The sequence below is a fragment of the Myiozetetes cayanensis genome, unplaced genomic scaffold (genome assembly GCF_022539395.1).
Source record: "Myiozetetes cayanensis isolate MyiCay16 unplaced genomic scaffold, myiCay2020 scf5-8, whole genome shotgun sequence".
Taxonomy (NCBI): Eukaryota; Metazoa; Chordata; class Aves; order Passeriformes; family Tyrannidae; genus Myiozetetes; species Myiozetetes cayanensis.
Genome location: NW_026087742.1, coordinates 101,563,737 through 101,587,272, shown reverse-complemented (window position 1 = coordinate 101,587,272; position 23,536 = coordinate 101,563,737). Strand labels below are relative to the sequence as shown.

The 23,536-nt window shown below is 37.7% G+C and overlaps 1 protein-coding gene across 4 annotated transcripts in view; it reads left to right on the top strand.

Moving 5' to 3' along the window:
• The window catches only part of ADGRG2 (adhesion G protein-coupled receptor G2), a 66,188-nt gene that overhangs the window by 16,426 nt on the left and 26,226 nt on the right, over positions 1-23,536 (top strand). For all 4 annotated transcript variants that reach the window (XM_050332507.1, XM_050332505.1, XM_050332506.1 and 1 more), the window contains exons 3-14: positions 3,506-4,123; positions 13,128-13,169; positions 14,385-14,417; positions 15,961-15,993; positions 16,951-16,992; positions 17,928-17,975; positions 19,131-19,198; positions 20,581-20,654; positions 21,590-21,629; positions 21,750-21,784; positions 22,480-22,562; positions 23,189-23,249. In XM_050332507.1, the coding sequence (XP_050188464.1) occupies positions 3,506-4,123; positions 13,128-13,169; positions 14,385-14,417; positions 15,961-15,993; positions 16,951-16,992; positions 17,928-17,975; positions 19,131-19,198; positions 20,581-20,654; positions 21,590-21,629; positions 21,750-21,784; positions 22,480-22,562; positions 23,189-23,249 (1,177 nt within the window). The remainder of the gene's footprint in view (positions 1-3,505; positions 4,124-13,127; positions 13,170-14,384; positions 14,418-15,960; positions 15,994-16,950; positions 16,993-17,927; positions 17,976-19,130; positions 19,199-20,580; positions 20,655-21,589; positions 21,630-21,749; positions 21,785-22,479; positions 22,563-23,188; positions 23,250-23,536) is intronic.

Sequence of the window (23,536 nt, the reverse complement as noted above, 5' to 3'; positions counted from 1 at the left end):
CACACCACACCACACCACACCACACCACACCACACCACACCACACCACACCACACCACACCACACCACACCACACCACACCACACCACACCACACAGCTGGGTGTTGTTGGCAAACTTGGTGAGGGTGCACTTGATCTCACTGCCCTTGTCAGGTGTTAAGCAGTTCTGGTCCCAGTACCACCCGGAGGAACACCACTAGTCGCTGGTCTCTCCATGGACATTGAGCTGTTGACCACAATGTTTTGAGTGCAACTATGCCAGCCAATTCTTCATTCACTGAGTGGTCCATCCATCAAATCCATGTTTTTCCAGTTTAAAGACAAGGATGTCACGTGGCACAGTGTCAAATGCTTTGTAAAAGTCCAGGTAGATGACATCAGTTGCTCTTACCTCATCCACTAATTCTTTAACCCTGTCCTAGAAGGGCACCTCAGGCATGATTTGCCCTTAGTGAAACCATGCTGATGGTCCTCAATCACCTCCTTCTTTTCCATGTGCCTTAGCATAGTTTCCAGGAGGATCAGCTCCATGATCTGGCTGGCCACAGAGGTGAGACTTACTGGCCTGTAGTACCCTGGGTCTTTTGTTTTACCTCTTTAAAAATGGCACAGAGAAATATGATCTTGTTCAGAGGAGGAGGATGCAAGACTGAGACATAAGAAGGCAGTAAGGGCTATAGTGCTGCCTTCTAGCTCTGTTTCTGTATTTTATCCAGTATCTGTTAAATGCAAAATATCTGTGCAGTCCTGGGTATAGGACACACAACCTGTGATTTTCTTTTTGCCTCCCACTTGTCATTTCTTAGATTCTTAGAGGATCTTAGAAATTCCTTAGATTGCTACATTTTAGTTGGTCATGGGTCGGTTTATGCAACAGAAGGCCTTCTGACGACAGATGGGGTACACATGTCTCAAAGTGGGAAAATGATCTTTGCATTGGAATTAGCAGTGCTTATTGGAAGAGCTTTAAACTAGATTTGAAGGCAGAAAAGGCTAAAAAACAGGATCACTAGAAAAGTCTCGGGGCAGCACATCAATATTTGAGGGATTGTGTGCTAGCAGCATCCTTTGGTCTGCCATCTCAGTGGAAGCAGGGGAGGGAGATCCCTACAGCATTATTATGTGTTAGAAAGCATGGAAGTGCCTGGGAATGATCATGGAGGAACCAGGGCTCCTCCCTCCAAAGAGGTGTCAGGATGAAAAGCAAAACTAAAGTGCATCCACACCAACACATGCAGCGTGGGCAACAAAGAGGAGAAGCAGGAAGCCATTGTGGAGCAGGAAAATGATGACACAGCTGCCATCACAGAAACGTGGTGGGATGCCTCACACCCGGAATGCTGCAATGGATGAATATAAACCCTTCAGGAGGGACAGGCAAGGAGAGGCAGTGGGGTAGCTGTGTTGCATTAGGAGTGTTTTGATTGTCTGGAGCTTAATGATGGTGACAGTAGGGTTGAGTGTTTATGGGTAAGAGTCAAGGGGAAGGCCAACAAGGCCTTTGAAGACCTCCCAAGGTGGGAGTCTGTTACAGACCACCCAACCAGGATGAAGAGGCAAATGAAATATTCCATAAGTACCTAGGAGAAGTCTCACGATCGCTGGCCCTTGTTCTCATGGGGGACTTCAACTTACCAGATGTCTATTGGAAACATAGCAGAGAGGAAAGAGTTGAGGAAACAGGCCAGGAGGTTCCCAGAGCGCTTGGAAGGTGACCTGACACAGTTGGTGAGGGAGCCAACTAGGAAAGATGCCCCACTGGACCTGTTGTTTGTGAACAGAGAAGGGCTGGTGTGATGGTTGGAGAATGTCTTGGGCAAAGTGATCACAAAAGTATAAGAGTTTTTGATTTTTTGAGAAGTTGACAGAACTGCCACCTTGGGCTTCTGGGGGGCAGACTTTGGCTGGTTTAGGAAATTGATTGACAGAGTCCTGTGGGAGGCTAGTCCTAAAGGGCAAAGGAGCTCAGGAAGGCTGGACATTCTTCTTCAAGAAGGAAATCTTAATGGGACAAGAGCAGGTTAAAAGATGGGCCAGAGGGGAAGACAACTGGCCTGGCTCAACAGAGACCTTTGTCTGGAACTCAGGAAAAAAGGAAGAGTTTATGACACCTTTGGAAAATGGGTCAGGAAACTCAGGAAGACTACAAGGATGTCATGAGATTATGCGGAGAGAAAAGTAGAAGGGCTGAAACTCAGCTAGAACTTAATCTGGCCAGTGCTGTGAAAGACAATAAAAAATGTTTCTATAAACACATTAGCAACCAAACGGCTAAGGAGAATCTCCAGCCTTTCTTGGATGAAGGGAGAAAGATAATGACATAGTCTGAGGAAAAGGCTGATGCCTTCATGCCTTTGCCTCAGTCGTTATTAGAAAGACCAGTTGCCCTCTGGATACCCAGTCCCCTGAGCTGGACAGAGAGGGATGGGGAGCAGAATGAAGCCCAGGCAGTGCTGCATACAGGCTTGGGGAAGAGTGTCTGGAAGACTGCCTGACAGAAAAGGACCTTGGGGTGTTGATCAACAGCTGTCTGGACGTGAGCCAGCAGTATGGCCAGGTGGTCAAGAAAGCCAATGGCATCCTGGCCTGCATCAGCAATAGTGTGACCAGCAAGACCAGGGCAGTGATTGTCCCCCTGTACTCAGAACTGTTGAGACCACACTTCAAATCTTGTGTTCAGTTTTGGGCCCTTCATGGTACAAAAGACACTGAGTTGCTGGAGCATGTCCAGAGAGGGGCAACAGAGCTGGTGAAGGGTCTGGAGCACAAGTCTTATGAGGAGCATCTGAGGGAGCTGGGGTTGTTGCACCTGGAGAAGAGAAGGCTGAGGGGAGACCTAATTGCTTACAACCTGACAGGAGGTTGCAGCGAGATGGGGGTTATCTCTTCTCACAGGTCACAAATTATAGGACAAGAGCAAACGGCCTCAAGTTGTGCCAGGGAAGGTTTAGGCTGGATATTAGGAAAAACTTCTTCATGGAAAGGGTTGTCAAGCATTGCACCGGGCTGTGCAGGGAAGCTGTTGAGTTACCATCCCTGACGGTGTTCAGAAGACATGTAGATGTGGCATTTAGGGACATGGTTTAGTGGTGGACTTGGCAGTGCTGGATTAGCAGTTGGACTTGATAATCTTAGAGGTCTTCTCCAGCCTAAACAATTCTGTGGTTCTACATGGTCATCCTTGGTCTTGTGCCTGAGTTTCACTTCAAAGCTTTCATGAGCAGCTAGGATTTATTGACTGCCTCCAAAACTGTCACTTCCCTGTCACAAAAAAAAAAAATCCCCAAAACCACCACCACCACCAAAAACCAAACCAAAAAACCCCAAACCAAAACAAACAAAAAAAACCCACCAAAAGAGTAGATTACAAGGTTATTTCTTAATGCATTTTTTTCAAGACTCCTACATAAATGCCTAGGAACAGTACTATATGGAAAAATAACATCAGTATAAAAGATACTTTTAAAAACAAAATAATTTTACAAATCACCTTTTCTTTATTTAGATCAGGAGGATTTCCTGGGGCGATATAAAGCTGTCTTTAGGACTGCATGTGAAGATCCTTGGATTATGTCATCAAGAATTTCTCTGCATCCCTTGAAAGAATTCCTTGTCTGTGTGGACCTCAAACTGTATTCATCACATAATCCATGGATAGCATATGTATACACTCAAGAAGCACCTCACACCAATGTCTCTACAAATAAGTACGATCTTGGACTTGCGGGAGATCGTGGCAAATTGAGCATATGGTTGTTTGGAAATCAAATAAATAAAACAGCAAGACTTCATGAAAACACTTGGAACCAAATATGTATCCAGTGGAAAAGTGACAATGAGGAGATGAAGGTATTCATAAATGGAACAAAAAAATTTTACAAAAAACTAAGGGGGAAAGTTCATTTGCCCGGAAAAGGCCAGTTCTTGCTTGGCTGTTCAAAGCTGCGAGGTGCAGCTGCATCACCTAACCAGGGTATGAGTGGGGAACTGTACATGTTCAGAATGTGGGACAAGGCAAATATAACACAATCTGAGGACTGCCAGGATAGTGGTGTTATAGGCTGGAGAAAGGAGGATTGGACCTATACCACCACAGTAGAAGAGGATAACTCTTTGCCATGTGGTAAGTACCATTGCATTGCTTTTGAAATAGTGGTTTAGTCAAAAGTTTCTCTTCCAGATTTTACGAAGTCTCAATCTATTAATCATTCCTAGCTAAATTCTTAATGAGAACATGTGAAGACCTGTGGCTTTTGCTAGCTTTTATCCAAATGAAGAAGCACAGCAGCAGTTCTTTACAAACTTTCAACTTGCTTCAACTTTTGTGTCTATCTGCTGTCCATGTAATATGAGAGCAGGATGCATGCAACCCAAACATGTATCAATGTCATCTTAATTAATTTACACACCTTCTGTACAGGGAATAAATACAGAGGAAAGCATTGCTGATCCTTAATTGTGCGCATTTGCTGGGCCAGAATTTCAAGGAGTGTAAGTTTTTGCTGCTTCACTGGCACATTACACCATCTTCAGCTGGTATGGTCTACATCTGTAAAAATTACTGGAGGCTTCTTCTTTATCAGTAATGTCTCCTTTATTAAAATGACCAAATGGTTTCTCACACATTTCTCAGATTTCCTTTCTGCCCTGAAAAAGAACCGTGAAAATCTTTAAACCAAACCAAGAATTTTTTTCGGAGAAATTGAGTTCAAGCAAGAGAATAACCCTGTATTTAGCTCTTGCTAGCCTATCTGTTGGCAAGAAAGACAAACTTGAATCAAGCTTTGGTGGGATCCAGTTTATCAATTGTAGTAAATGATATTTCCTAAGAGATTTTAAGGTGACTGGTTCAATTATTGTTTTCTAAGATTTTTATATAGCATCCATGTTTCAGTTAAACTGTGGTACTGGTCTTAGTCTTCATCACCTTTGTCCTTTAAAACTGTACCTATCTGTTTTGTGCAGATTCAAAAATATCTTTTAGCTGTGTAATCTTGTAACCACTGCCTGACTGGGTGGATTCAAAGTGTCTTAGTAAGGGCATTAAAATGAGATCAACAGATTTCTTTTTCTGGAAGAGAAAGCAATCTGTCCAACAAATCAAGACTCACAGAGAATGCCCCTAGCACTGCTTTGTAAGGAATGAAATGCCTCTGCTGGCCCTGACACTGTAGTTGGGAGCACATCTTTGTTGGGTTGTGTGATTTGAAAAAGGAGCTGAAGAAAGAATTCTTTTATTCATGTGTGAACATGTTTGAAGGAACACAATCCTAAAACTGAAAGGGGGAATGTTCTGGTCTACCAGAGAAAAGTTTTCTACAAAGAAACCTTGAGAGAGATATGTCTGGATAGTGTGGAGTGGAGCATCTGATTCTCTTTCACTGGTACATAGAAAGGACAACCTCCTTGTTTTGAGTTCCAGCACCTTCTGCCCTGAATATAGAGCTCCCTTGAGCATCACAGGGCAGCTTGGTTAGGCAGTGCCCAACTGATTAATGATTTTAGAATTCATGATTTAGTGGCTTGTGGAATCTTTTGTCTATCTGCAAGAGCTCTCTAGTGAGTATGTAAGATGCATGGTTTCCAAAGCTCTGCTACTTAGTGAAACTGCTGACAGGGGATTGTTTCAGTGCAGAGGCCATCTCTACTGCCAAATATAAGTTATCTCCTCTAGATAACTTGGGAGATTAAATGCATTTCAAAGAGAAGCTCACTGGCTTTTCTTTTTTTACAGTTTATTTGCCTCTCTTCAGTAATAGATGCATTTCAGCTCATTGTCCCTCCCCAGGTCATCCTGTGAAAAGCATGTACTTAGCAAATGCCAGTCCAATAGATAACAAAGCATGTACAGTAGGAATATCTAACAGTGTCAGGTGATTTTAATTGATAATGCTACTAGTCTTATAATCTGATTTCTTTCAATAAATTCCTCTGAACAACTGTGTAAAAATTACCTGATTTGGGAGGCTTCTCTATTTTTTGTTAAAACAGAAAGACTGTGAGTATTAAGTCTGCAAAAAGATCTGATTTTGCATCTGCAAAGAATATAACTGGCAAAGGGATAAAGCTTGGGAAAGGACTGGACCTCTTGTATAGGCAGAAAGGTGAAAAGGAAGTGGTTCATTACAGTCATAATTGTGCCGGAGGACAAGTTTCAGAATTTTTTTTTTGTGACCTGGTTGGCATTTTGTACCTACATGAAACAATTATTTGCAAAATATCAGTCAAAGGCTACCATAATTTAACTTAACATCACATTATTATCTTATGTTTCCTTACTTCCTTTTCCTACCTTTCTTTTTCTTGTCTCTTTTGATTATTTTTCTTTAGGTTTTATAATTTATTTTTATGGCACTTTTTCAGATGACCAAACATTAATTTAATATTTTCTTAACCATGTGAAGTCTAATAAGCACCAAAGTCCTGATTTTGGTAAGATTTCCACACATGCTTAGCACTTAGGGGCATGCTCAACTTTAAGCAAGTAGTTCACTCCCCAGGAGTGGATGGGTTTACCTCTGCAGTAGCTCCATGTCTTGTACATCTGAAGATTTGCAAGAAAGGACATCCCTGGCTACTTCCCAGTTTGTGATGAGGGCTGATCACATTTCTTGGACTAATGGTACTTAGCAAGAGCAAACCTTTAGATCTGAGTTAAAGATGAAGTTCTTGCTTCTTCTGGTCAGAGAGCCTTCTGGTTCTCCTCTGCTTGGTGTGGCCATTGCAGGCTGGGCAGGTGTAAATGCTGCAGATAGGGCCAAAGAGGGCAGGAGGCCACACACGTTGTGCGTCACTGGCCTTCCACTTACATTCCTCAGGTTCTTTGATAATTCCCCTCTTGCTGAGAATGAAAGGCAGCATAACAGCTGTGAGACAGCTGAAAAGAGTGCCACAAATTGAATGTGTCTCACTGTACAGGTCATCTCCTGTTATTTAAAAATATATAAGTGAAGAAAGATGTGCTTACTATTCCAAATTCTAACTTTGGAAAATTTCTGTATATTGTTCCTTGATGAATGATTCCTCTGTAGCTACATACTTTAATGTGGAGAATATGAATGATATCACTAATGTCTCTGTATAATCCAACAAAAAAGCCTACTAAGTAACCTTAAGTTTGGGGTGATTCAAGAGAAGAGACTCACAAGAAAATAAGTGAGTTTAAAATGCTAAATCCTTGAAAAGAAATTTTAGTCACCTGTGAGCACCAGCTCTTCAGTTGTCATTTTTACATGGGATGTTTGCAAGTTGCCTTTAATAATAACTTCACAGCGGGAAGAAATGTACTGTTTAAACATTAATCATTTCAGTTACACATTAAACAGTAACTTTCTTAATCCAAATATAAATATCCGAACTGTTACACTGTGCATTTATGCAAGGAGCACAGAGATGATGGAATATCTTTAATTTCAATTAATAAATAAAAGAGATTATTTTTTGCATAACTGTAAATAGTATCACTGACAGTAAAGCACCGTCATCTCATTTGTGATATTGGTGCTCTAGGTTTTAGCAGGAGCCCAGTGCCTGTTGCTTTTGGTTACCTTTTTTTTAATAACAAAAATTTGGTGAATATATTGTGGCATTTTAGATTTTTGTAAACTGTCTTGTCCAACCTTCAAGATTAAGATGTTGCCCCCTCTTTTTCATGTACCCTTTTCACTCTCAATATTGCTAACTCTGCTGCTGGTGTTGCTGGAGGAGGTTCCAGGTTTCTGAACAAAGCATTTAATGCAGATGGGAGAAATGTGAAGTGACCATTTTGCCTTTGCATTCTCAAGGAAGAGGAACCCTTCAGTTTGGGCTGTTGTTCTAGTTTGCAGCTGTGGGCAGTAGGAGGTATGTTTTAGGTTCATATAATTCCCTTTAAGGATTTCCCAATCTCTGTCCCCATCTGATGACAGGTTCACCTTTCCTGGGTGGGAGGGTGGAGTCCCAAGACTTTATGTCCTCAGGCAGAAACTGGAAATGAAGCTGACACTCATCCAGTCTGCATCCCATTCTGTTGGTTACCAAATTTTGGGTCTCATTATTTTGTTTACTGAGTGGATCACGAAAGCAGAGGATGAAAAAGTAGATTATTTGCCCCAATACAATTTTCTTTCTAAGACTGTAAGGATACCACAGAAACCTCTAGAAGCTCTTGAAGGAAGTAAATGTGATGGGAAAAAAGTACCTAACTCTGGAGTGCCTTTTTGATGAGTCATGTGCCACTCTACTTTATACCTATTAACAGAGTGCATGTTTGACCTGCACTTTCTTTGCTCTCGTTCCCTCCCTCTTCTGTGATATTAAAGGAAATGAGTTTTTGGAAATCAGCTTGCCAGAGAATAGGTGATTTGATCCACCTCTGTACCTAATGTACAACTTTCTGCAAACAGATAAAACCTGTATTTATAACCTGATTTTCTAAAAACCATGTAACGTGAAAGCTGAGTTAAAAATAATTGTGCCTAAATATTCTAGTAACGATACTAAAACTGACCGAAGTGATAGACCCTGATGTGAAAAAGCGCTGTCATTGTTTTCTTGCATATTTTTCTGTCCAATGGTCAGTGATAATTCATCCTTTCCACCACAGGGAGTCAGAGGAGATATGAGGTGTCATGAGGGGCACCAAAACATAAAATAAAGATTGTACATAAGTTTTTTCCTAAAAATTTATATACAATGTGCCTCAAAATCTAAGTTACATAGAAAATCAAGGTGGGCTAATGTCTATAGTGTACAACTAACAACTGTTAGTTGGGGAGGATTTTTATGTGTTATTGTTATTAATGCCTTGTGTGACAGGATGGCTCATTTTGGCAGAACGTTTATTCATTAAAGGTTTCAAATGTTAAAGGGACCTCAACTCTTAATAGAAAATATGGATTTAATTTGAATATGAGAATTGAATGTCATATTTTTGGTGCCTGTTTCTGTAAATAGCTGGACTTTAGAACAGCACTACTTTGAAATTTTGCTATTTGAACTTCTCAGGTTTTTTTGTGACTAGTCCTGTGAAATGTATTAATGCCAGACATTTTCATTTCACTGAATGCAAGTGAACAGTAGTTGCTGCACAATACTGGTGACTGCTTAATACATACCAGTAATTGTTGCCTGTAAGAATATGTAGAGGAGGATTTGTATAGAATTAAAAATGCAGTGTGGAATTAACTTTTCAATGTAAAATGGTTTTAATTACATTTTTTTAAAACCAGAAGGTCATAACAAAAACTGGAATAAAAACTTCCACTTTGGCATTTTTGGTGGGAATTTTTAATGCAAATCAATTCCCCTGCCTGAATCAGGTGAAGTTTTGGTGAAAAAACTTCAAGCACTCAAAGTTCTGCTGTAACTTCTTATTTAGAAAATCTAATTTTAAAGTATTTCCTTGTATTTTTATGTGCACCTGTAAGTCAAAACTGGTCTTAGTAGCAACCTACAGTCATGGTTGTCTGATGCCATTCTGTGGTGACAGCCATGTCCATGTGCAGGCTCTAGTTCACTACAGCTCAGACTCTTTTTCTCCTCCTAAGAAAGCCATGTAGTTGTTGTCTCAGCTTGCTCATAGGATGCTTTCTGTAAAAGTTTAAAAGAGATCAGGAAGTGTTAGGTAAAACAGGATTAGTCAGCAGCAACACTGTTCCCCTGAGACAGGGGGGACAAAAACAGCTGCCAGTAATTTACTTCTTGCATGAAGTGTTATCGGCAGCCAGGTTCCAGCTGCTTCTCACTTCTCCACCCTGGAAAAACTGAGCTGCTTCTGGCAGAGCGGGTTGCCTGAAGACAGGTGAATCAGAAAGGGTGTTGGCCTCTCCAAAAGTTTTAAGAAAGAGTGTACTGCTTGTAAGTTAGATTGGAGGTAGGGAGAAGAAAAGGATTTTTTTCATTCTTCCAGTTGGAGATAGAACGCTGGACACCCTTCATGCCTTAAGGGATTTTTCTGTATGTTGTGTTTGACTTTCTGAACAAATAGCATGTTATGAGTGACAGTGCCTCTGGTGCAGGGTCCAGAACCATCTATCTCATCTTGACCGTCGTGTTACAAAGCCTCCTTCTACCTTTCTTTCCCTTTAGTTGAATTGGTTTTTCATTTCTGTGTTGCTTGGTGTAGCAGCTTCAGCAGGACATGTAGAGGCCATCACATCCTAAAAGAGCCAGTGACTTGAAGATTAAGAGCTGTCCCGCTAAGGAATGCTGTAGGCAGAAGGCTTTGTTTTAGATAGGGTCAGACATTGGTCTCTCTCAGAGCTTCATCAGTTTGTGCACCAAGCCTTAATTACTTTTAATAGGGAGTTTAATCTACCAATCTGAAGCTGCTAAAGTTACACTGGTTCCCATTGTCATACAAAGTCATTGTGGAAAATGAAAGGGAAATGAAGGCTGTCACAATTTTTGCAGCTGTGATATGGAGCTGCGGTTGGCTAAACAGGTTTCATACCAGTGGAACAATTTCCTCTGCCTGCATAAAGGGGTGTCTCAAGTCTTGGCTTTGCCTGGAGCTGTTTGTGTCGGAACAGTACAAAGTGATACGAAGACATTAAGGGACTTGCTGCTTCTGTTTCTAATGATGAATGTCAGTAACAGAAACTGGTGCTTATCTCATGTAATGGAGTTGCCTTTTCCCTCAGGAAAGAAAGTAAACAGTTTTTGTAGGATTCTGTTCTATCTCCTTTGCAACAGAAGATAAAATAATACTGAATGGGTTTTTGCCTATTTATTTGCTGTTTGAATCCTCAGGAATGTTTTATATTAGAGAAAATGTAGCAAAGTATTACTACAATATATGATGTTTTGGTACAGGATATATTAGGTATATTGATTTGATGATCCTGAAATAACAGTGTTGCAAATAAAAATCCCTAGAGCAAATAAATGGATGTTTCATATACATGTGGATTTTCTTGCTCTTATCAATGGTAAACAGTGTAAGGGAAATATATTTTTTACTGGCTTGTAACTAGCACACCTTGAGTTATTTTACTTCCCTTTCTTCATGTCAACTTTAGGGTTATTTTAGATTGAACTTTAATTCTTCTCCAAATAAACCTTACTAATTTTCTTTTCTAGTTCTTAAACACAGCAAAGGAGGAGGGTTAACAAATGTAAGTGATATTTAATAATATATGATAAGGTGATTCTGATGAAAGACTTGGTTAGTGAACTTAATTCTGAACCTTGGTCAAGGACAAGTGTCATGAATAATTCTATCAACTCTAGGCATGTGAATATTATGCTGTAAGAGAAGTAACTGTTAGGTTTGTGTCCAGAAAAAAGTGCCCCTCAGATTATGCATGCCATCGCCACTGGCTGCATTTGTCAGCTCCATGTTCATGGTTTGTGTTTAGCTGGTTTTACTCTCTGTACTGCTAGGTTTCTTAATGAAAGCATTTGGCATTTTTAGAGTTCACTGTCTTCTTACTAACCTACGATACTAAATATGTTAGTGGACAATTTTCTTACCTGCCTCAGGGTACTACTTGTGTTCTCAAAAATTCACAAAGCAAATTGAAAGGGTATGGAGGATGTGAAATACAGTTTGCATACAGCAAGTCTGTGTCTACACTGAATACATAAGGGTACGTGACAAAGGCCTTAAGGTCAGATTTCTTGGGCCAATCTTTTTTTTTTGGTGGGCAGAAGAAGCAGTGTGGTGGTGTTTGCTGTGAAATGCTGTGCATTTGAGAGGTGGGTTCCTTTTGAGAGCTGAATTTCCTCAAGGGCCTTTTTTGTTGGAGATAAGGACTTTTGCACAAGGTGCTAACCACTAGTGAGATAGGACCAGTAACAGGTAAAGTTTTGGAGATGGAATTCACTCTGTGGTAGGAAAGTCAGTTTACCCACCTGTGGAAGGATACTTTCTTCTCTAACCAGATATTCACTTCTTCATGTAGAATTGACTCAGTTATTTTTACTCACCCCATTCTAACTTAAAAAGCTATTTACTGTTTAAACAATACACAACAGTTTTATCTGGCTACTGCTTCAGTTCTACATATTATTTAAAGTCAATATTGTATCTTCAGGGTCTTCCTGTATGGGATGGTGTGTTGCCACACGTTTTTCAAGGCCCAGGGTGATGTTTTGAGTGGTGACATAGGCTGCAGTGTACATTTGTAGCCATGTGCTCGTTTCTTCCACCACAGGAAGCACATGGCACTTGCCTTGGTGGCAGGCTTGCAGCAGCGGTGGGATTTAATTGGTCTGCCAGGCCTCCTCATTGACGGCCCAGACACCATCTTCTATTCCAGGGAGATTTTACTCATTTGGCTTACTTGATTACAGCACATGTTTCACATTCATGAGTAGCTATGTGATAGCTTTGATTGCCAGATCTTTATCAAGAGCCCATCTCTATATGGCATCTCTCTTGGGAATCCCTAGGGACACGTTTCCTGGGCCCATTGAGCTAGAAACAGCTCACCTTTTTATTCCTGGTCCACATCCACCTGAACCACTTCAATTCTGGCAGCCTGATCTATCTGCTCATTGTTTAGATGTTCTTTGGTGGTGCAACTCTTGGACACATGAGTGCCTGCATGATGTACATGCACATCATGATGTAGATGTATTCTCCGGGTACATCTCATGTAATATGTCAAGATGTACAGAATAAAGCAACCCTTTCTTACCTAAATCTGCTACCCTGCTTTCTTTTGTTGCTGTTTGATTTCTCTATTTCTGTTTGTATTAATGACATTTCACTTCTTGAATAATTCATCAGCATTCGTTTTCCCCATTTTTACAAAGATAGCCATGTGAAAGCACGGTTGTGTGTATTCGTTACATTTCGGTTGCTGCTATTTTAGTCTGCTTTACCTTCACTCAAGCAAATGTGCTGAACAGGTTTCTAAAGACACTGGCAATGGAAGGGTAATGAGAAAGCTCATGGCCTAATCTGTATCTTTCATAAGTATAAAAGTGACAAACTGAGTAAAAAAAATAGTTCAATTTCCAGCTTTCAGAAAGACTTGACATATATTTCTCAGTGGATGCAAAGTAGTTTTGCAAACCAGCTTGAACTGAGTAGCACATCTAAAATGGTTGTGTTTAAGAAAGTGTGGGTATATAAATATTTGTGTGTGTACAGATACATGTAACAGCTTCTGCTCCTAAAAGATCTTCTTCTTTTGCAGTTGAAACTACTGCTACGTTGCCTGGCAGAAAACAGATAACAGGTATATTTGGGTTCTGTGGGGTTTTTTTCCCCATTGTTCTGTTTTAGAAAGTGTGTAGGAAGATTGCTGCTGCTGTTACTTTTTAATTCATAGAGATAGTTATGCATATGCAAAGATTTGCAAATCAGTTGTCCATATTATCCTGGTGGCTTATTAGCCAATTTCATGGTGCGAATGGCAGCAGTAATTTTCCAGAGAAAATACAATTTGAGCAAGGAATCAGGAGTGATTAGCATTTCAGAAACTTCTTGTTTACCATTTTTAATCAAAATACAATCTGGTTTTCCTCAGGGACTTTTGGTATCTCTAAGTGTTCTACAGGAGAAGGAAAGGCTTTACACTATAATAAGTATATTGTAAGCAATATTATGGGATGACTTTTGAGCTTTGAGAGAAGATGTTGAAATACCTTAAGTATATTTTTATAATAGTCCTTCATATTTGCATCCAACTGTTCTTTATGTTATATTTCTGTGATAACTGTGACTTGACTTGTCTGTGACACTATCAAAAACCACCCGGTGACTGAAAGGGCTAACTTTCAAGTGGCTGTGTGAATCAGATATCAGATTTCCTAATTTCTTTTTGATCAAAATACTGACTGTAACAATATAAAAAATCTGGTGACCAGTGTTTGCTATACAAATAGTTGCCTGGTTCTTGTCAAGACCAGAGGTTCAAACTCGAAATTAGAGTTGTTTTAATGCTGCTTTTTTGCAGGACAGAAAAGATAACAGATATGTATGGGATAAATTTGAAGTGGCAAGTCTCACTGTTATCATACAATGTCTGAGAGGAGTTCTTCATACAACCATCTCCTTGTGTGTGCTTGATTCCCATTCTCACAATTAGCAAGACACTCAGGATAGGCTCGTGGCTTTCAGGCTAATATGGCATATATCTTGGGTCAATGATCTTTAGTTTCTTAACATTTACACAATGCAAACTGTCCAGTATTTCTTGAAAACAGATAATTTTGCATTGAATTCTATTTTAATTCATAAAAACTGTTAATTTTTTAATAATCAGAGATCGTTACATCTGCCTTTTGGGCAACCTGGAAGTGTCATTCTGAAAAAGCAGGTGTTGCCCTCTCCTGGTGAATGTGGTAAACTTTTGATAACATAAGAAAAGGCTGCTGAGGATGATCATGTGTGTCATAATAGTCTTTTTTTCCTCCCTTTTTTTTTTTTTAATCTGAAACAAAATCTGTAGATTCAGAAGAATCAGCTGCAACAACCAGTTCTGGTAAGAAAATCAGTATTTGACTAATTTCTGCAATGTTTTTTATTTCCTGTTAGATAAATCTGCTTTTATCTGAGGTAATACAGAAAAGTTTTAATGTGAGTTCCAACATTCAGTGTTTTCACTGTTTATTTTTTGAAGAGAAAATTAATTGTTTCATTCTATTTTGTAATGAAATAACTCACCTAGTACGTGAAAGGCAGTTACTTTCTTGGTTAATGTATAGTACACATAGTACTGTGGATAGAAGAAATAATAGACAGAAACACACATGATTTTGTTCTTTTACAGATACAGTCTTTCTCTGGCTATGGTTCATCTTTAGCAACTGCAACAAATTCAGTATTTGTTGTAATATAGACCAAGCCAAATAATACAGATGAAAGCAGCACTTACTTTTCACTCTGATTCCTTGTACTTTGGCTGCTTGTTATTTGCATTAGAAAATTAGTTGTCTTCAGGGTTTTTACTTAAGAACCAAATATGCTTAGCACTTACACTGCCTGTGGAATTGAGGGCACAATTGAAAATGCTCAGAATAGCTAGCCTAGTGGAAGTAAATGTATCAAAAAGTTACTTTTCTCTTTCATATAGAAATTGAGTAGATTGCACTTTTTTTCCTTGATATGCAACTATCTGTGCAGAACCACCAACTTGTCTTTATTTTCTTCTTCTAATGACAGTGATGCTTTTAGTAACGAAGTTTGGGTAGTATAAAGTTCTTCTGTTGTGAAGCTGCTCTGACCCATGTAAAAAAAGTCACTGTCATATTGGAGTGATACAAAGTGGTCCTCTGACCACTTTGTGTTCCTGTACTGACACTTAAGAAACACTCACTAAGCACATCCTTCTGTAGATTTTTTTTTCTATTGTCTTAATTTAACTTTCTTTTTTTCCCCCCCTTTTTTTTTTTATGTAGCTGAAAAAACCTTTGCATCATTATTTTATTTATGTATGGTAACTGACAAAAATAGTGTTGCTGGAGAGAGAGTTTGCCAAAACCGATCTGGCATCTCTGCTTAAGAATGTTGTGAGTTCATGCAGGGAGAGACCCTTGGAATTAAGCAGTTGTTGCAATTGGATGTGCAGAATTCATCTGCATCTTCTAAAAGAATGAAACCAATAAACGGAACTTTTCAATTATCAACTGTTTTCTATTCAGGTTTTTTAAATAATGTGATCATTATTACAATGATCAGTATTGAAATATTGTGAACATTCTTAATAAGCTTTGCAGTTGTTCTTAAAATGGAACTTAGATAAATAATATTCAGTTTGTGTTTGACGTTATGCAGACTTGATCTTTTTCTCTCAGAAATTCATAGATGTAAAATACTTTATTAATACAGTTTTTACTCCTTTATCTTTTTTTCCTAGAATCCTCTATTGTTACTTTTGCCAACTGTCCTATTAATTCTTCAGGCAAGATGTTATTAATATTTCTTGTATTTAGATTTTGTTAGATTTAGACTTCTGGCTTTTTTACATTTTTATTGATTCTATTGTTTTTTATTGATTTTTACTATATTACATTTTTCTACTTCAGATATGTCTTCAGAGGAGACTACACAAAGTGCAGGTGAGAATTTGCATGAAGACAATAAGGTTTCAAGGGAGATGTTTGTTGCATTCATGTTTTTGTTGATTTTTTTGTTGTGTTTTTTTTTTAAATAACTGGGTTTTGTTTAGTCCAAATTATTTTCTTACATTATCTTAAAATTTGTCTTTTTCTACAATCTGTGTTTTAAGTCCACATGGGTAGGGCTCTGAGGTGCATTTAGCTGACACTGAGCTGTTGACCTTTCTTTTTTTTCAAGATATTACATGGCTTCCCAAAGCCCAAATTGGATAAATTTAGTTTTTAGCAAATGTATAGTTTTTTTGGTATATCTACAGATAGAATGTTTTCTATGCTTTCTGACACTATTAAAAGTATTATTACAGAAGTAAAATGTACACTCCATTCCTCAAAGACACTGACATGGTAGATGTTCTTGCAATGAGTAGCCAAATAGGATCAGTAAAGACTCAATCAGAAGAACTTGCTGCCCCTTTCTTTCCTGATTTTTGCATTTGGAAACAAGGAGTAGGTTCATCCCATGTCAGTACAGGTTCCTCCACGTCTGTGATGTGAGCTGGAGATCCTGCTGCTCTTCATTGTTGATGGAAAGACACATTTTCAGAACATGATTCAACTTAGGCTGAAGAGGCCATATAAAGTAGGATAAATGGGAATCACACCTTAAAAACACTGTTTTCTCCTCTGAAAAATAGGGAGTCTGGAGTCACTTTTTTTTTATGGGGACATAAACATGTGATTGGATGGATCTTACTCTGATTGCTGCTTTTGTACTCCTCATGCTGCAAGTAACTTAATCTCCTTATAAATCGTCATATATTTACATTTCTCCTGGGAAGATGGAGTCCAAATTAGAAACAAGAAAACTTATTTTTGTCACATGTATTTTGTAGGCTTTTTAAGTTAAAATGTGAAAACTTTAAACTTTTTTTTTCTTTTTTCTTTTTTTTTTAACAGAAGCTCTTAGAATCACTGATTATTACTCCACCATAACACCAGGTAAGATTCGTGTATCACCACTGATCTTCTTTAGTGCTTCTCAAAATTTCAGTTTGTGTGAGTTCAGGAAGTCTTCTCCCAAATATTTTTGATAGGATCTTTTTTCTTGGTATTGTGGTGTGTCATATTAGCAGTCTACCTTACTTCACATTGAACTTCAGGCTAATTCTGAGATGCTTGTCTAGATGGCTGCAAATAGAAGAGTCTGGTTATTTTGTAAGTCAAATCAGCAGGTTACCACAAAGTTTTAAGAACCACAATCTTGGGGACCACATTTGCTTAAAAAAAAAAATCCTCATGCTTTTTAGTAGATTGAAGCCAACTGAATAGTCATGGTGTTTGACCTCAGGGCAGGAAAAGTAGGATCAGGAGTAGACTGAATTTAATTTTGTAATTATCCATGTAGGAGCTGGGTAGACCCACTAGATTGCTGTAACTAAAAAAAGACACGTTCTGCTAGATGAGAGCATAAATGTTTGTTGCCATGTTTGAGCTTCATGCTATCATAATAGCCATAGTAGGATCCTCACAATCAGATAATGTGCTGCCTAATGGTTGAATTCTCTGATATTTGAAGAGCTTATTTAAATATTGATTTCTGTTTCTATTTGGATTTAAAAAATAAGAAAGAAAGAAAGAAAGAAAGAAAGAAAGAAAGAATGAGACCACTTGCATGTAAGTCTTTTGTGGAAACTGTTATAGAAAGTTACTCAAAAGTAATAGTCAAAACCAGCATGTTTCTGAATACCAATTCTTGAAAAACATCACAGTAAGTATTCTAGAGGAATGAAACCTAGTATGTCAAATATTTCTAAAAGGTAAAGACATTTACATTTAAAACATTAAAGGATTGTAAATGTTTGTGTCAATATTGGATTTACATTCAACTTTTTTACTCATTAGTTGTTTTTTTCCCCTCCCCAAAAAACCTACAGCAGGTGAAACCATTGTATGCAACATAACACATGTCTGTAATTATTCAGGTTAGTGGTTTTCTTTTTCCTTTTATTCTTACAGAAAATGTGTCCAACTATTTTATATTCTGAGTAATGAAGCAACTTTTAATTGCCATGTAGAAGCTAGTTCTGTAATAAATTTTCTTGTGAATTTAGGGAGATTTTGTATAATTTCTAAAAATACCAAATGTGGGAGTTTTTTCTTTTACAGTAATGTGTAGTCTATTATTTTTTATTCTTGTTTTCTTACCACATGCAATTGCAGATAAGAATTACAAACCTGAGAAAAAAAGAATCTAGTATGCTATGGTAGATGCTAATGTCTGCCACACTGAGTCTAACTCTGTCAGGAATAGAAGCTGAAATACTGTTTAGGAGAATTATTTTAAGAGCCTACTTTTATTTTAAAAATGTCATGTGACAGAACAGACAAAGGCAAATGGAAATGGCAGTCATGTTCCCTTTGTGTGTACGAAAAAACCATAGTAAAAGATGAACAGCTTGTGTGAGACATGCTTAAGAAAATGAAGGCCCTTCTGCCAAGTAGCCATATGCTGAGTAATTTATAGATTAAAGTATCTGCCCCCCCTTCCTATAAATTTTCCCTAGTATGTTTGACACAGTAAACTCCTAGGTGATTAGGGTGATGCCATATATGCGTTCCTGTTTATTGTTTTTTCTCTATAGCCTGCACTGAATGTTTGGATGCAGGAAGAAAGTGTTGTAGGAGTTCCTCTTTGTCTCCAAAATTGCCCTATGAGCTCCCAAGGACTGTTGAGTGATGCTCTGAATTATGGTATCCTGAAAGTTCTTTAATTCCCACAGGAGTGATTTTTAAAGTATCACTTTGCCTTTATCCACACTTTTTATTTGCACTGTGGGAGTTGGAGTTGCATTAATAGTAATGTACAGTGCAGTTTTTGTGTTTTGGGGAAAAGAGTTGCTAGAAGGAATTTAGGGACCACCAGAAAAATTAAATATACAGAAAATAAATAACTATTGAACTAGTTCATTTGTTGAAATAGTAAGTGAAGAGATGGAAGAACAGTTGCAAAAATACAAAAGCTAGTCCTTATTTCCCTTGTATCATAACACAAGTCAGTAAATTTTTAAACTCTCAAATAATTTTACATCATGTGTTCTAGCATTTATTTTCTTAACTTTTTTTACTTTTGGTTTTAGTGTTCTATGTGGGCAAGGTAAAACTTAAGGCAAGTGAAGAAAGTAATACATCACTAAGCGTGGAAATTGTAAGTATTCTTTCTTTTAAAACTTTATTTTACAAAAGGGTGAAATTAAATTCTTTGTCTGCACTTAAGATACTGATACCTTTACATGATTCTTACTATGTTTGAATAGTAAAAGGTACTCTTTGCAGTGGATTAAATTTTAGAATTTCATCTAAGTAAACTTCCTACAGTAAGGAAGTTCCTGTATCCTACATTCCAGTATAGCCACTGAAAGAGGGGGAAGCTGTGGGAAATATGGAGGGAGGAACTGCCTGATTAAGAATCCACATTTAGGAATACAGGATCTTCCTTTGGAGATTAATTTAGGCACCTGCCTTTAGAAGGCAAGCACCGTTAGATGGCAAGTGTGGGCATAATTAAAATTAGGTTGTATCCTGGAAATAATGCATGTTGAGACTCTCATAAATAGTTTTATGCTTTTTGCATTTTTTTATTATGCTTTTGCATAATCTTTCTATGCTTTTTGGCATGTAGTTAATCAGTTATTAATTTTGCAGTAGGCCTATGTGACATGAGTGTGTCCACTCATATAAGACAACAGAGGTTTAAGAAGACAGTATCATGGAAAGCAAGGGCCATAAAGACGGAGCACTGAGTTTGGGCAGGGATACACCCCTGGCAAAGGCCGCCCCTACACTGCGTTGTGTTTGGGTGGATAGTGCCCTGAAACTATCCTTGTGTATTAACATGATAATATGATGCCTACAGCTACTAGAAAAACTGGTTTACGTCTCTTGAAACTGTTTTATTTTTTAGAATGCTATTTCTTATTTAAAGCCAATACCATGTATGTTAGATGATGTTTTTCCTCACGGTGTTCGCTGCTTGCATGAAATGTTAAAATAACCAGTAATGGTGGTAAGCAGAAGAGCATAGGAATGCAGATCTGTAAAAGGTCTTTAGATAAACCTTGGTGTATCCCCAGGCCCTAATGCTGTGTAATACATATTTAACTCAGTTCTATCATGTCTCTCACCTCAGTTCCTGACTTCTTACTCCCAGTATTCTGCCCTCTGTTACTTATGGAGCTTGTCACATTGTTGCACTTCTAGTTACAAAGTTCATTCAGTGTCTGGTCTAAGCTGTCTTTGTTGCAAACTAAGCCAAATTCCTCTTTTTCCAACATGAGATAAGGTGGAGTCACTATGCTATTGCCCATATCTTTCAAAAATCAGATTTTATTTTTTGCTCTATACTAGATCAGCAGTTCCTTCCGTAAGCTGTGACAGCAATGTCATGATAAATATTTGTTGCAGTGTATTCATGAGGAAACAAACTTCTCTTTGTAATCTCAGCCTATTAAGTTGTGTGAAATGCACATTTTTCTTTTAAGGCTAAAAATTACTGGTTGTAATTACCCTTGGCATCTTTGTTTCTAACAGATTAATAACATAACCACCAGCAGTCAAGTTAGAAAATTAATTACAATTCCAGCATCTGCCCCACAAGAATTGAGGTAAGTAATTTTGAATAAGGATTGAAGTCTTTGTTATATTTGAAAAAGATGAAGTGAGACCTTCCATGTGTTGAGCAGACTGCATTATTCCTGCATTTTTAAAATTTCAGGAGTTCTAAGTTACTGCTCTTTAACATAAAGCTTATGTTGGTTAGAATAGTCTTAGTTTATGTACCACTGGACTTCTTTTAAAAAATGGTACACTTACTGATTTCCTTTTAGGTTCTTCTGGTTCCTTGGGGCTCAGCAAGGCCTGAAGTCCTTCTTGTTTATATGCTGCTGGTCTTAATAGTAGTAGTAGTAGTAGTAATAATAATAATAATAATAATAATAATACCACCTGAGGACATGAGTTGTGGATTGTTGAGAATGCCAGTCTGGCTGCTGCTCTCCATGAATAAATGATCTGTATAATTTCAGGATTTTGTCTACCTGGTAGGAAACTATGACGAGAACTTTCATAGCTGCATGTTCTCCAATAAATATTCTTGAAGTCATATCTATGTTTTTATTTTGGTGTAGCTTTTTCCTTCACAGTCTTTGTAAGGAGGGCTGTGAATGAATGAATATTTACTACTATTTCCAAAACTTGCCCCGAAAATCAAAAAGAAGTAATTGGTCAACAGATCTTGTTTGTAGAATAAATCCATATTTCTCACTCATTCTATTTCTGTGGCTTTGACCATAGATTGAGAATTCTGTTCCAAACGCATGCTTGCCAAAAGGCAACCTTGAGATCTATCTTTTGCTCTTTTAAAACACTTTTACAATGGGTTAATGTTAAAATGTGATGACAGAGGTTTGTGTAGTGACTAATAAAAGTCAACTTTCAAAATGTTTAATGCTTTGAAAAGTGTAAATTTTTTTATAGTGTTGTAATTGTTTTTAGAAACATAACTAAAAATCCTCCATAATGGTAACATTTTATTTTAAAGCATTTCAGAGTTCAACAAAACCTTGCAAGCAGTAAGTGAGGTAAGACTACTGGTTGTTATTACTGTTTGGAAAACTTTTTTCCATCTTACTTCTGACAAAGTATCACTCCTGATTTCTCCCGATAAAACAATTTTTGTCTGTTATCATTTGTCGTTACAGTCCTCTGTTATGGAATGCAGTGCAGAAAACCAGAGGTTTGTTATTAAATTTTTAAAGATCAAATATTTAAAAGCTCATATGTTGTCTTGTGAAATATGCAGTATGCATGGCTCTGTAACAGAAGAAAACACAATCTTTCTAGGAAGTTAAGTTGAAGAAATAGGCTGAAGAAATATATGTAGGTTAACAAATTCTGATCTCATAATTCTCCTAGCATTAGTAATTTTAAAAAAACTTTTTAGAGTTTTTTGGGTTTTTTTAACCAAACTGTATTGCTTTCATTAATCTTCTGCTGAAGCACAGGCTTGCCTGCCATATTCTTCTGCATCTCAATATTAGCTGAGCCATGGAGCAACTGGGAGCACCAGACTTCCAGAACTTGTGGATACAATGCAATCTTTATGACTACATTATTATCTTTACAAAATTATCAACTCTTGCCCAGCTGACATTGATTATGGAGGACCCCATTTTTAAGAATCATCAGTGTCTATAGAGATAAGGGACAAAAAGCTGACACAATCTGATGTATTACTCTTCTAATTAGCCTGCCATAGTGGTTTATTGCATTACAAATATGCCCCAATCTGACAGAGCCTAGGAAAAATGTGCTTTCACCTTCAGCATTTGGGCTTTTGTGCTTTCACTTATCATTTGATGTTAGTTTCACGTGTTTTAAAGATAAGGCAACTCTGCTTCTTTAGTCTAAAGCTTTTTCTTCTCATTGTAGTATACACTGCAAATTCATCATGAAGCTGGCTGAGAGAGAGAATATAAGCAGCTTAACAAACAGAGCAAAAATAAGCCAACTTGGTAAGTCATGTTTTAAACACAGTCTCATCACAATTTTATGTCTTTGCATGTGACCTCCAGGTAGATAAAAGAAAATATTTTTACTTATTTTTAGATAAAAATACTATTGTTTTTAACAGTATAAATACATAAAAATACAGCCTTCTGATTTTTGAGGGGGTGTGGGATAGAAATAACTTCTTTAAAAATTTGGTATGAAATTACTGACTACTTTAATAAAGCACATTTTGAAAGGATTAGGTGTAAAATTAGCCGAGAAAATAAATATGTTGCCAAAATGATGATTGAAAGGTTTCTTAAGCAGCCAAGTTCTCTTAGTGATATTGTGATAGTATGGAGTAGTGGTTCATACCATTTATCTCTGTTTCAGAAGCTGTATTTTTGCATTTTGGTTTGTTTACAATAGCAAAAAGAGAAATCTGAACTTGTCAGGGGTATGGCAATATTCTGACTGGTCAAGATTTCTTTCTTTTGCAAAAGCAAGTTTCAGAAAAAAATCAAAATAAATTATGCAGTATATACTGTTGTTTACAAACATAATACAAAGGGTTAAATATTTTACTTAATGATATTAGTAAGTGTTATGCTTCAGAATAAACTAGGTTAATGCCTCTTTGTCACACCAGATCGGTGCTGCTGTTCATCACCGAAGTATTGTTCCTTTGCTGCTGAAGAATTACAAATGTAGTGAGTATAAACACAAAATTTGACTTTCTTATTTCCTAAATTTCCTAATACATTACTACAGTCGACTTCCATGCTGCAGTGTAATAGCCAGGAAGGACTCCTCAAAAAAAAGCTGATAGTCATCTTCCTGTATAACTCCTTCCCCATTCCTCCTTCTTTCCCTCCTTTCCCTTCTTTTCCTTTTGAGTTCAACATCAGATCACATCCAGAACAGGCAGCAAGGGCAGTAGTAGTATTTATAGACTTGCTAGTTAACAACTACAGCAAAATAGAATGTAAGAACCCTC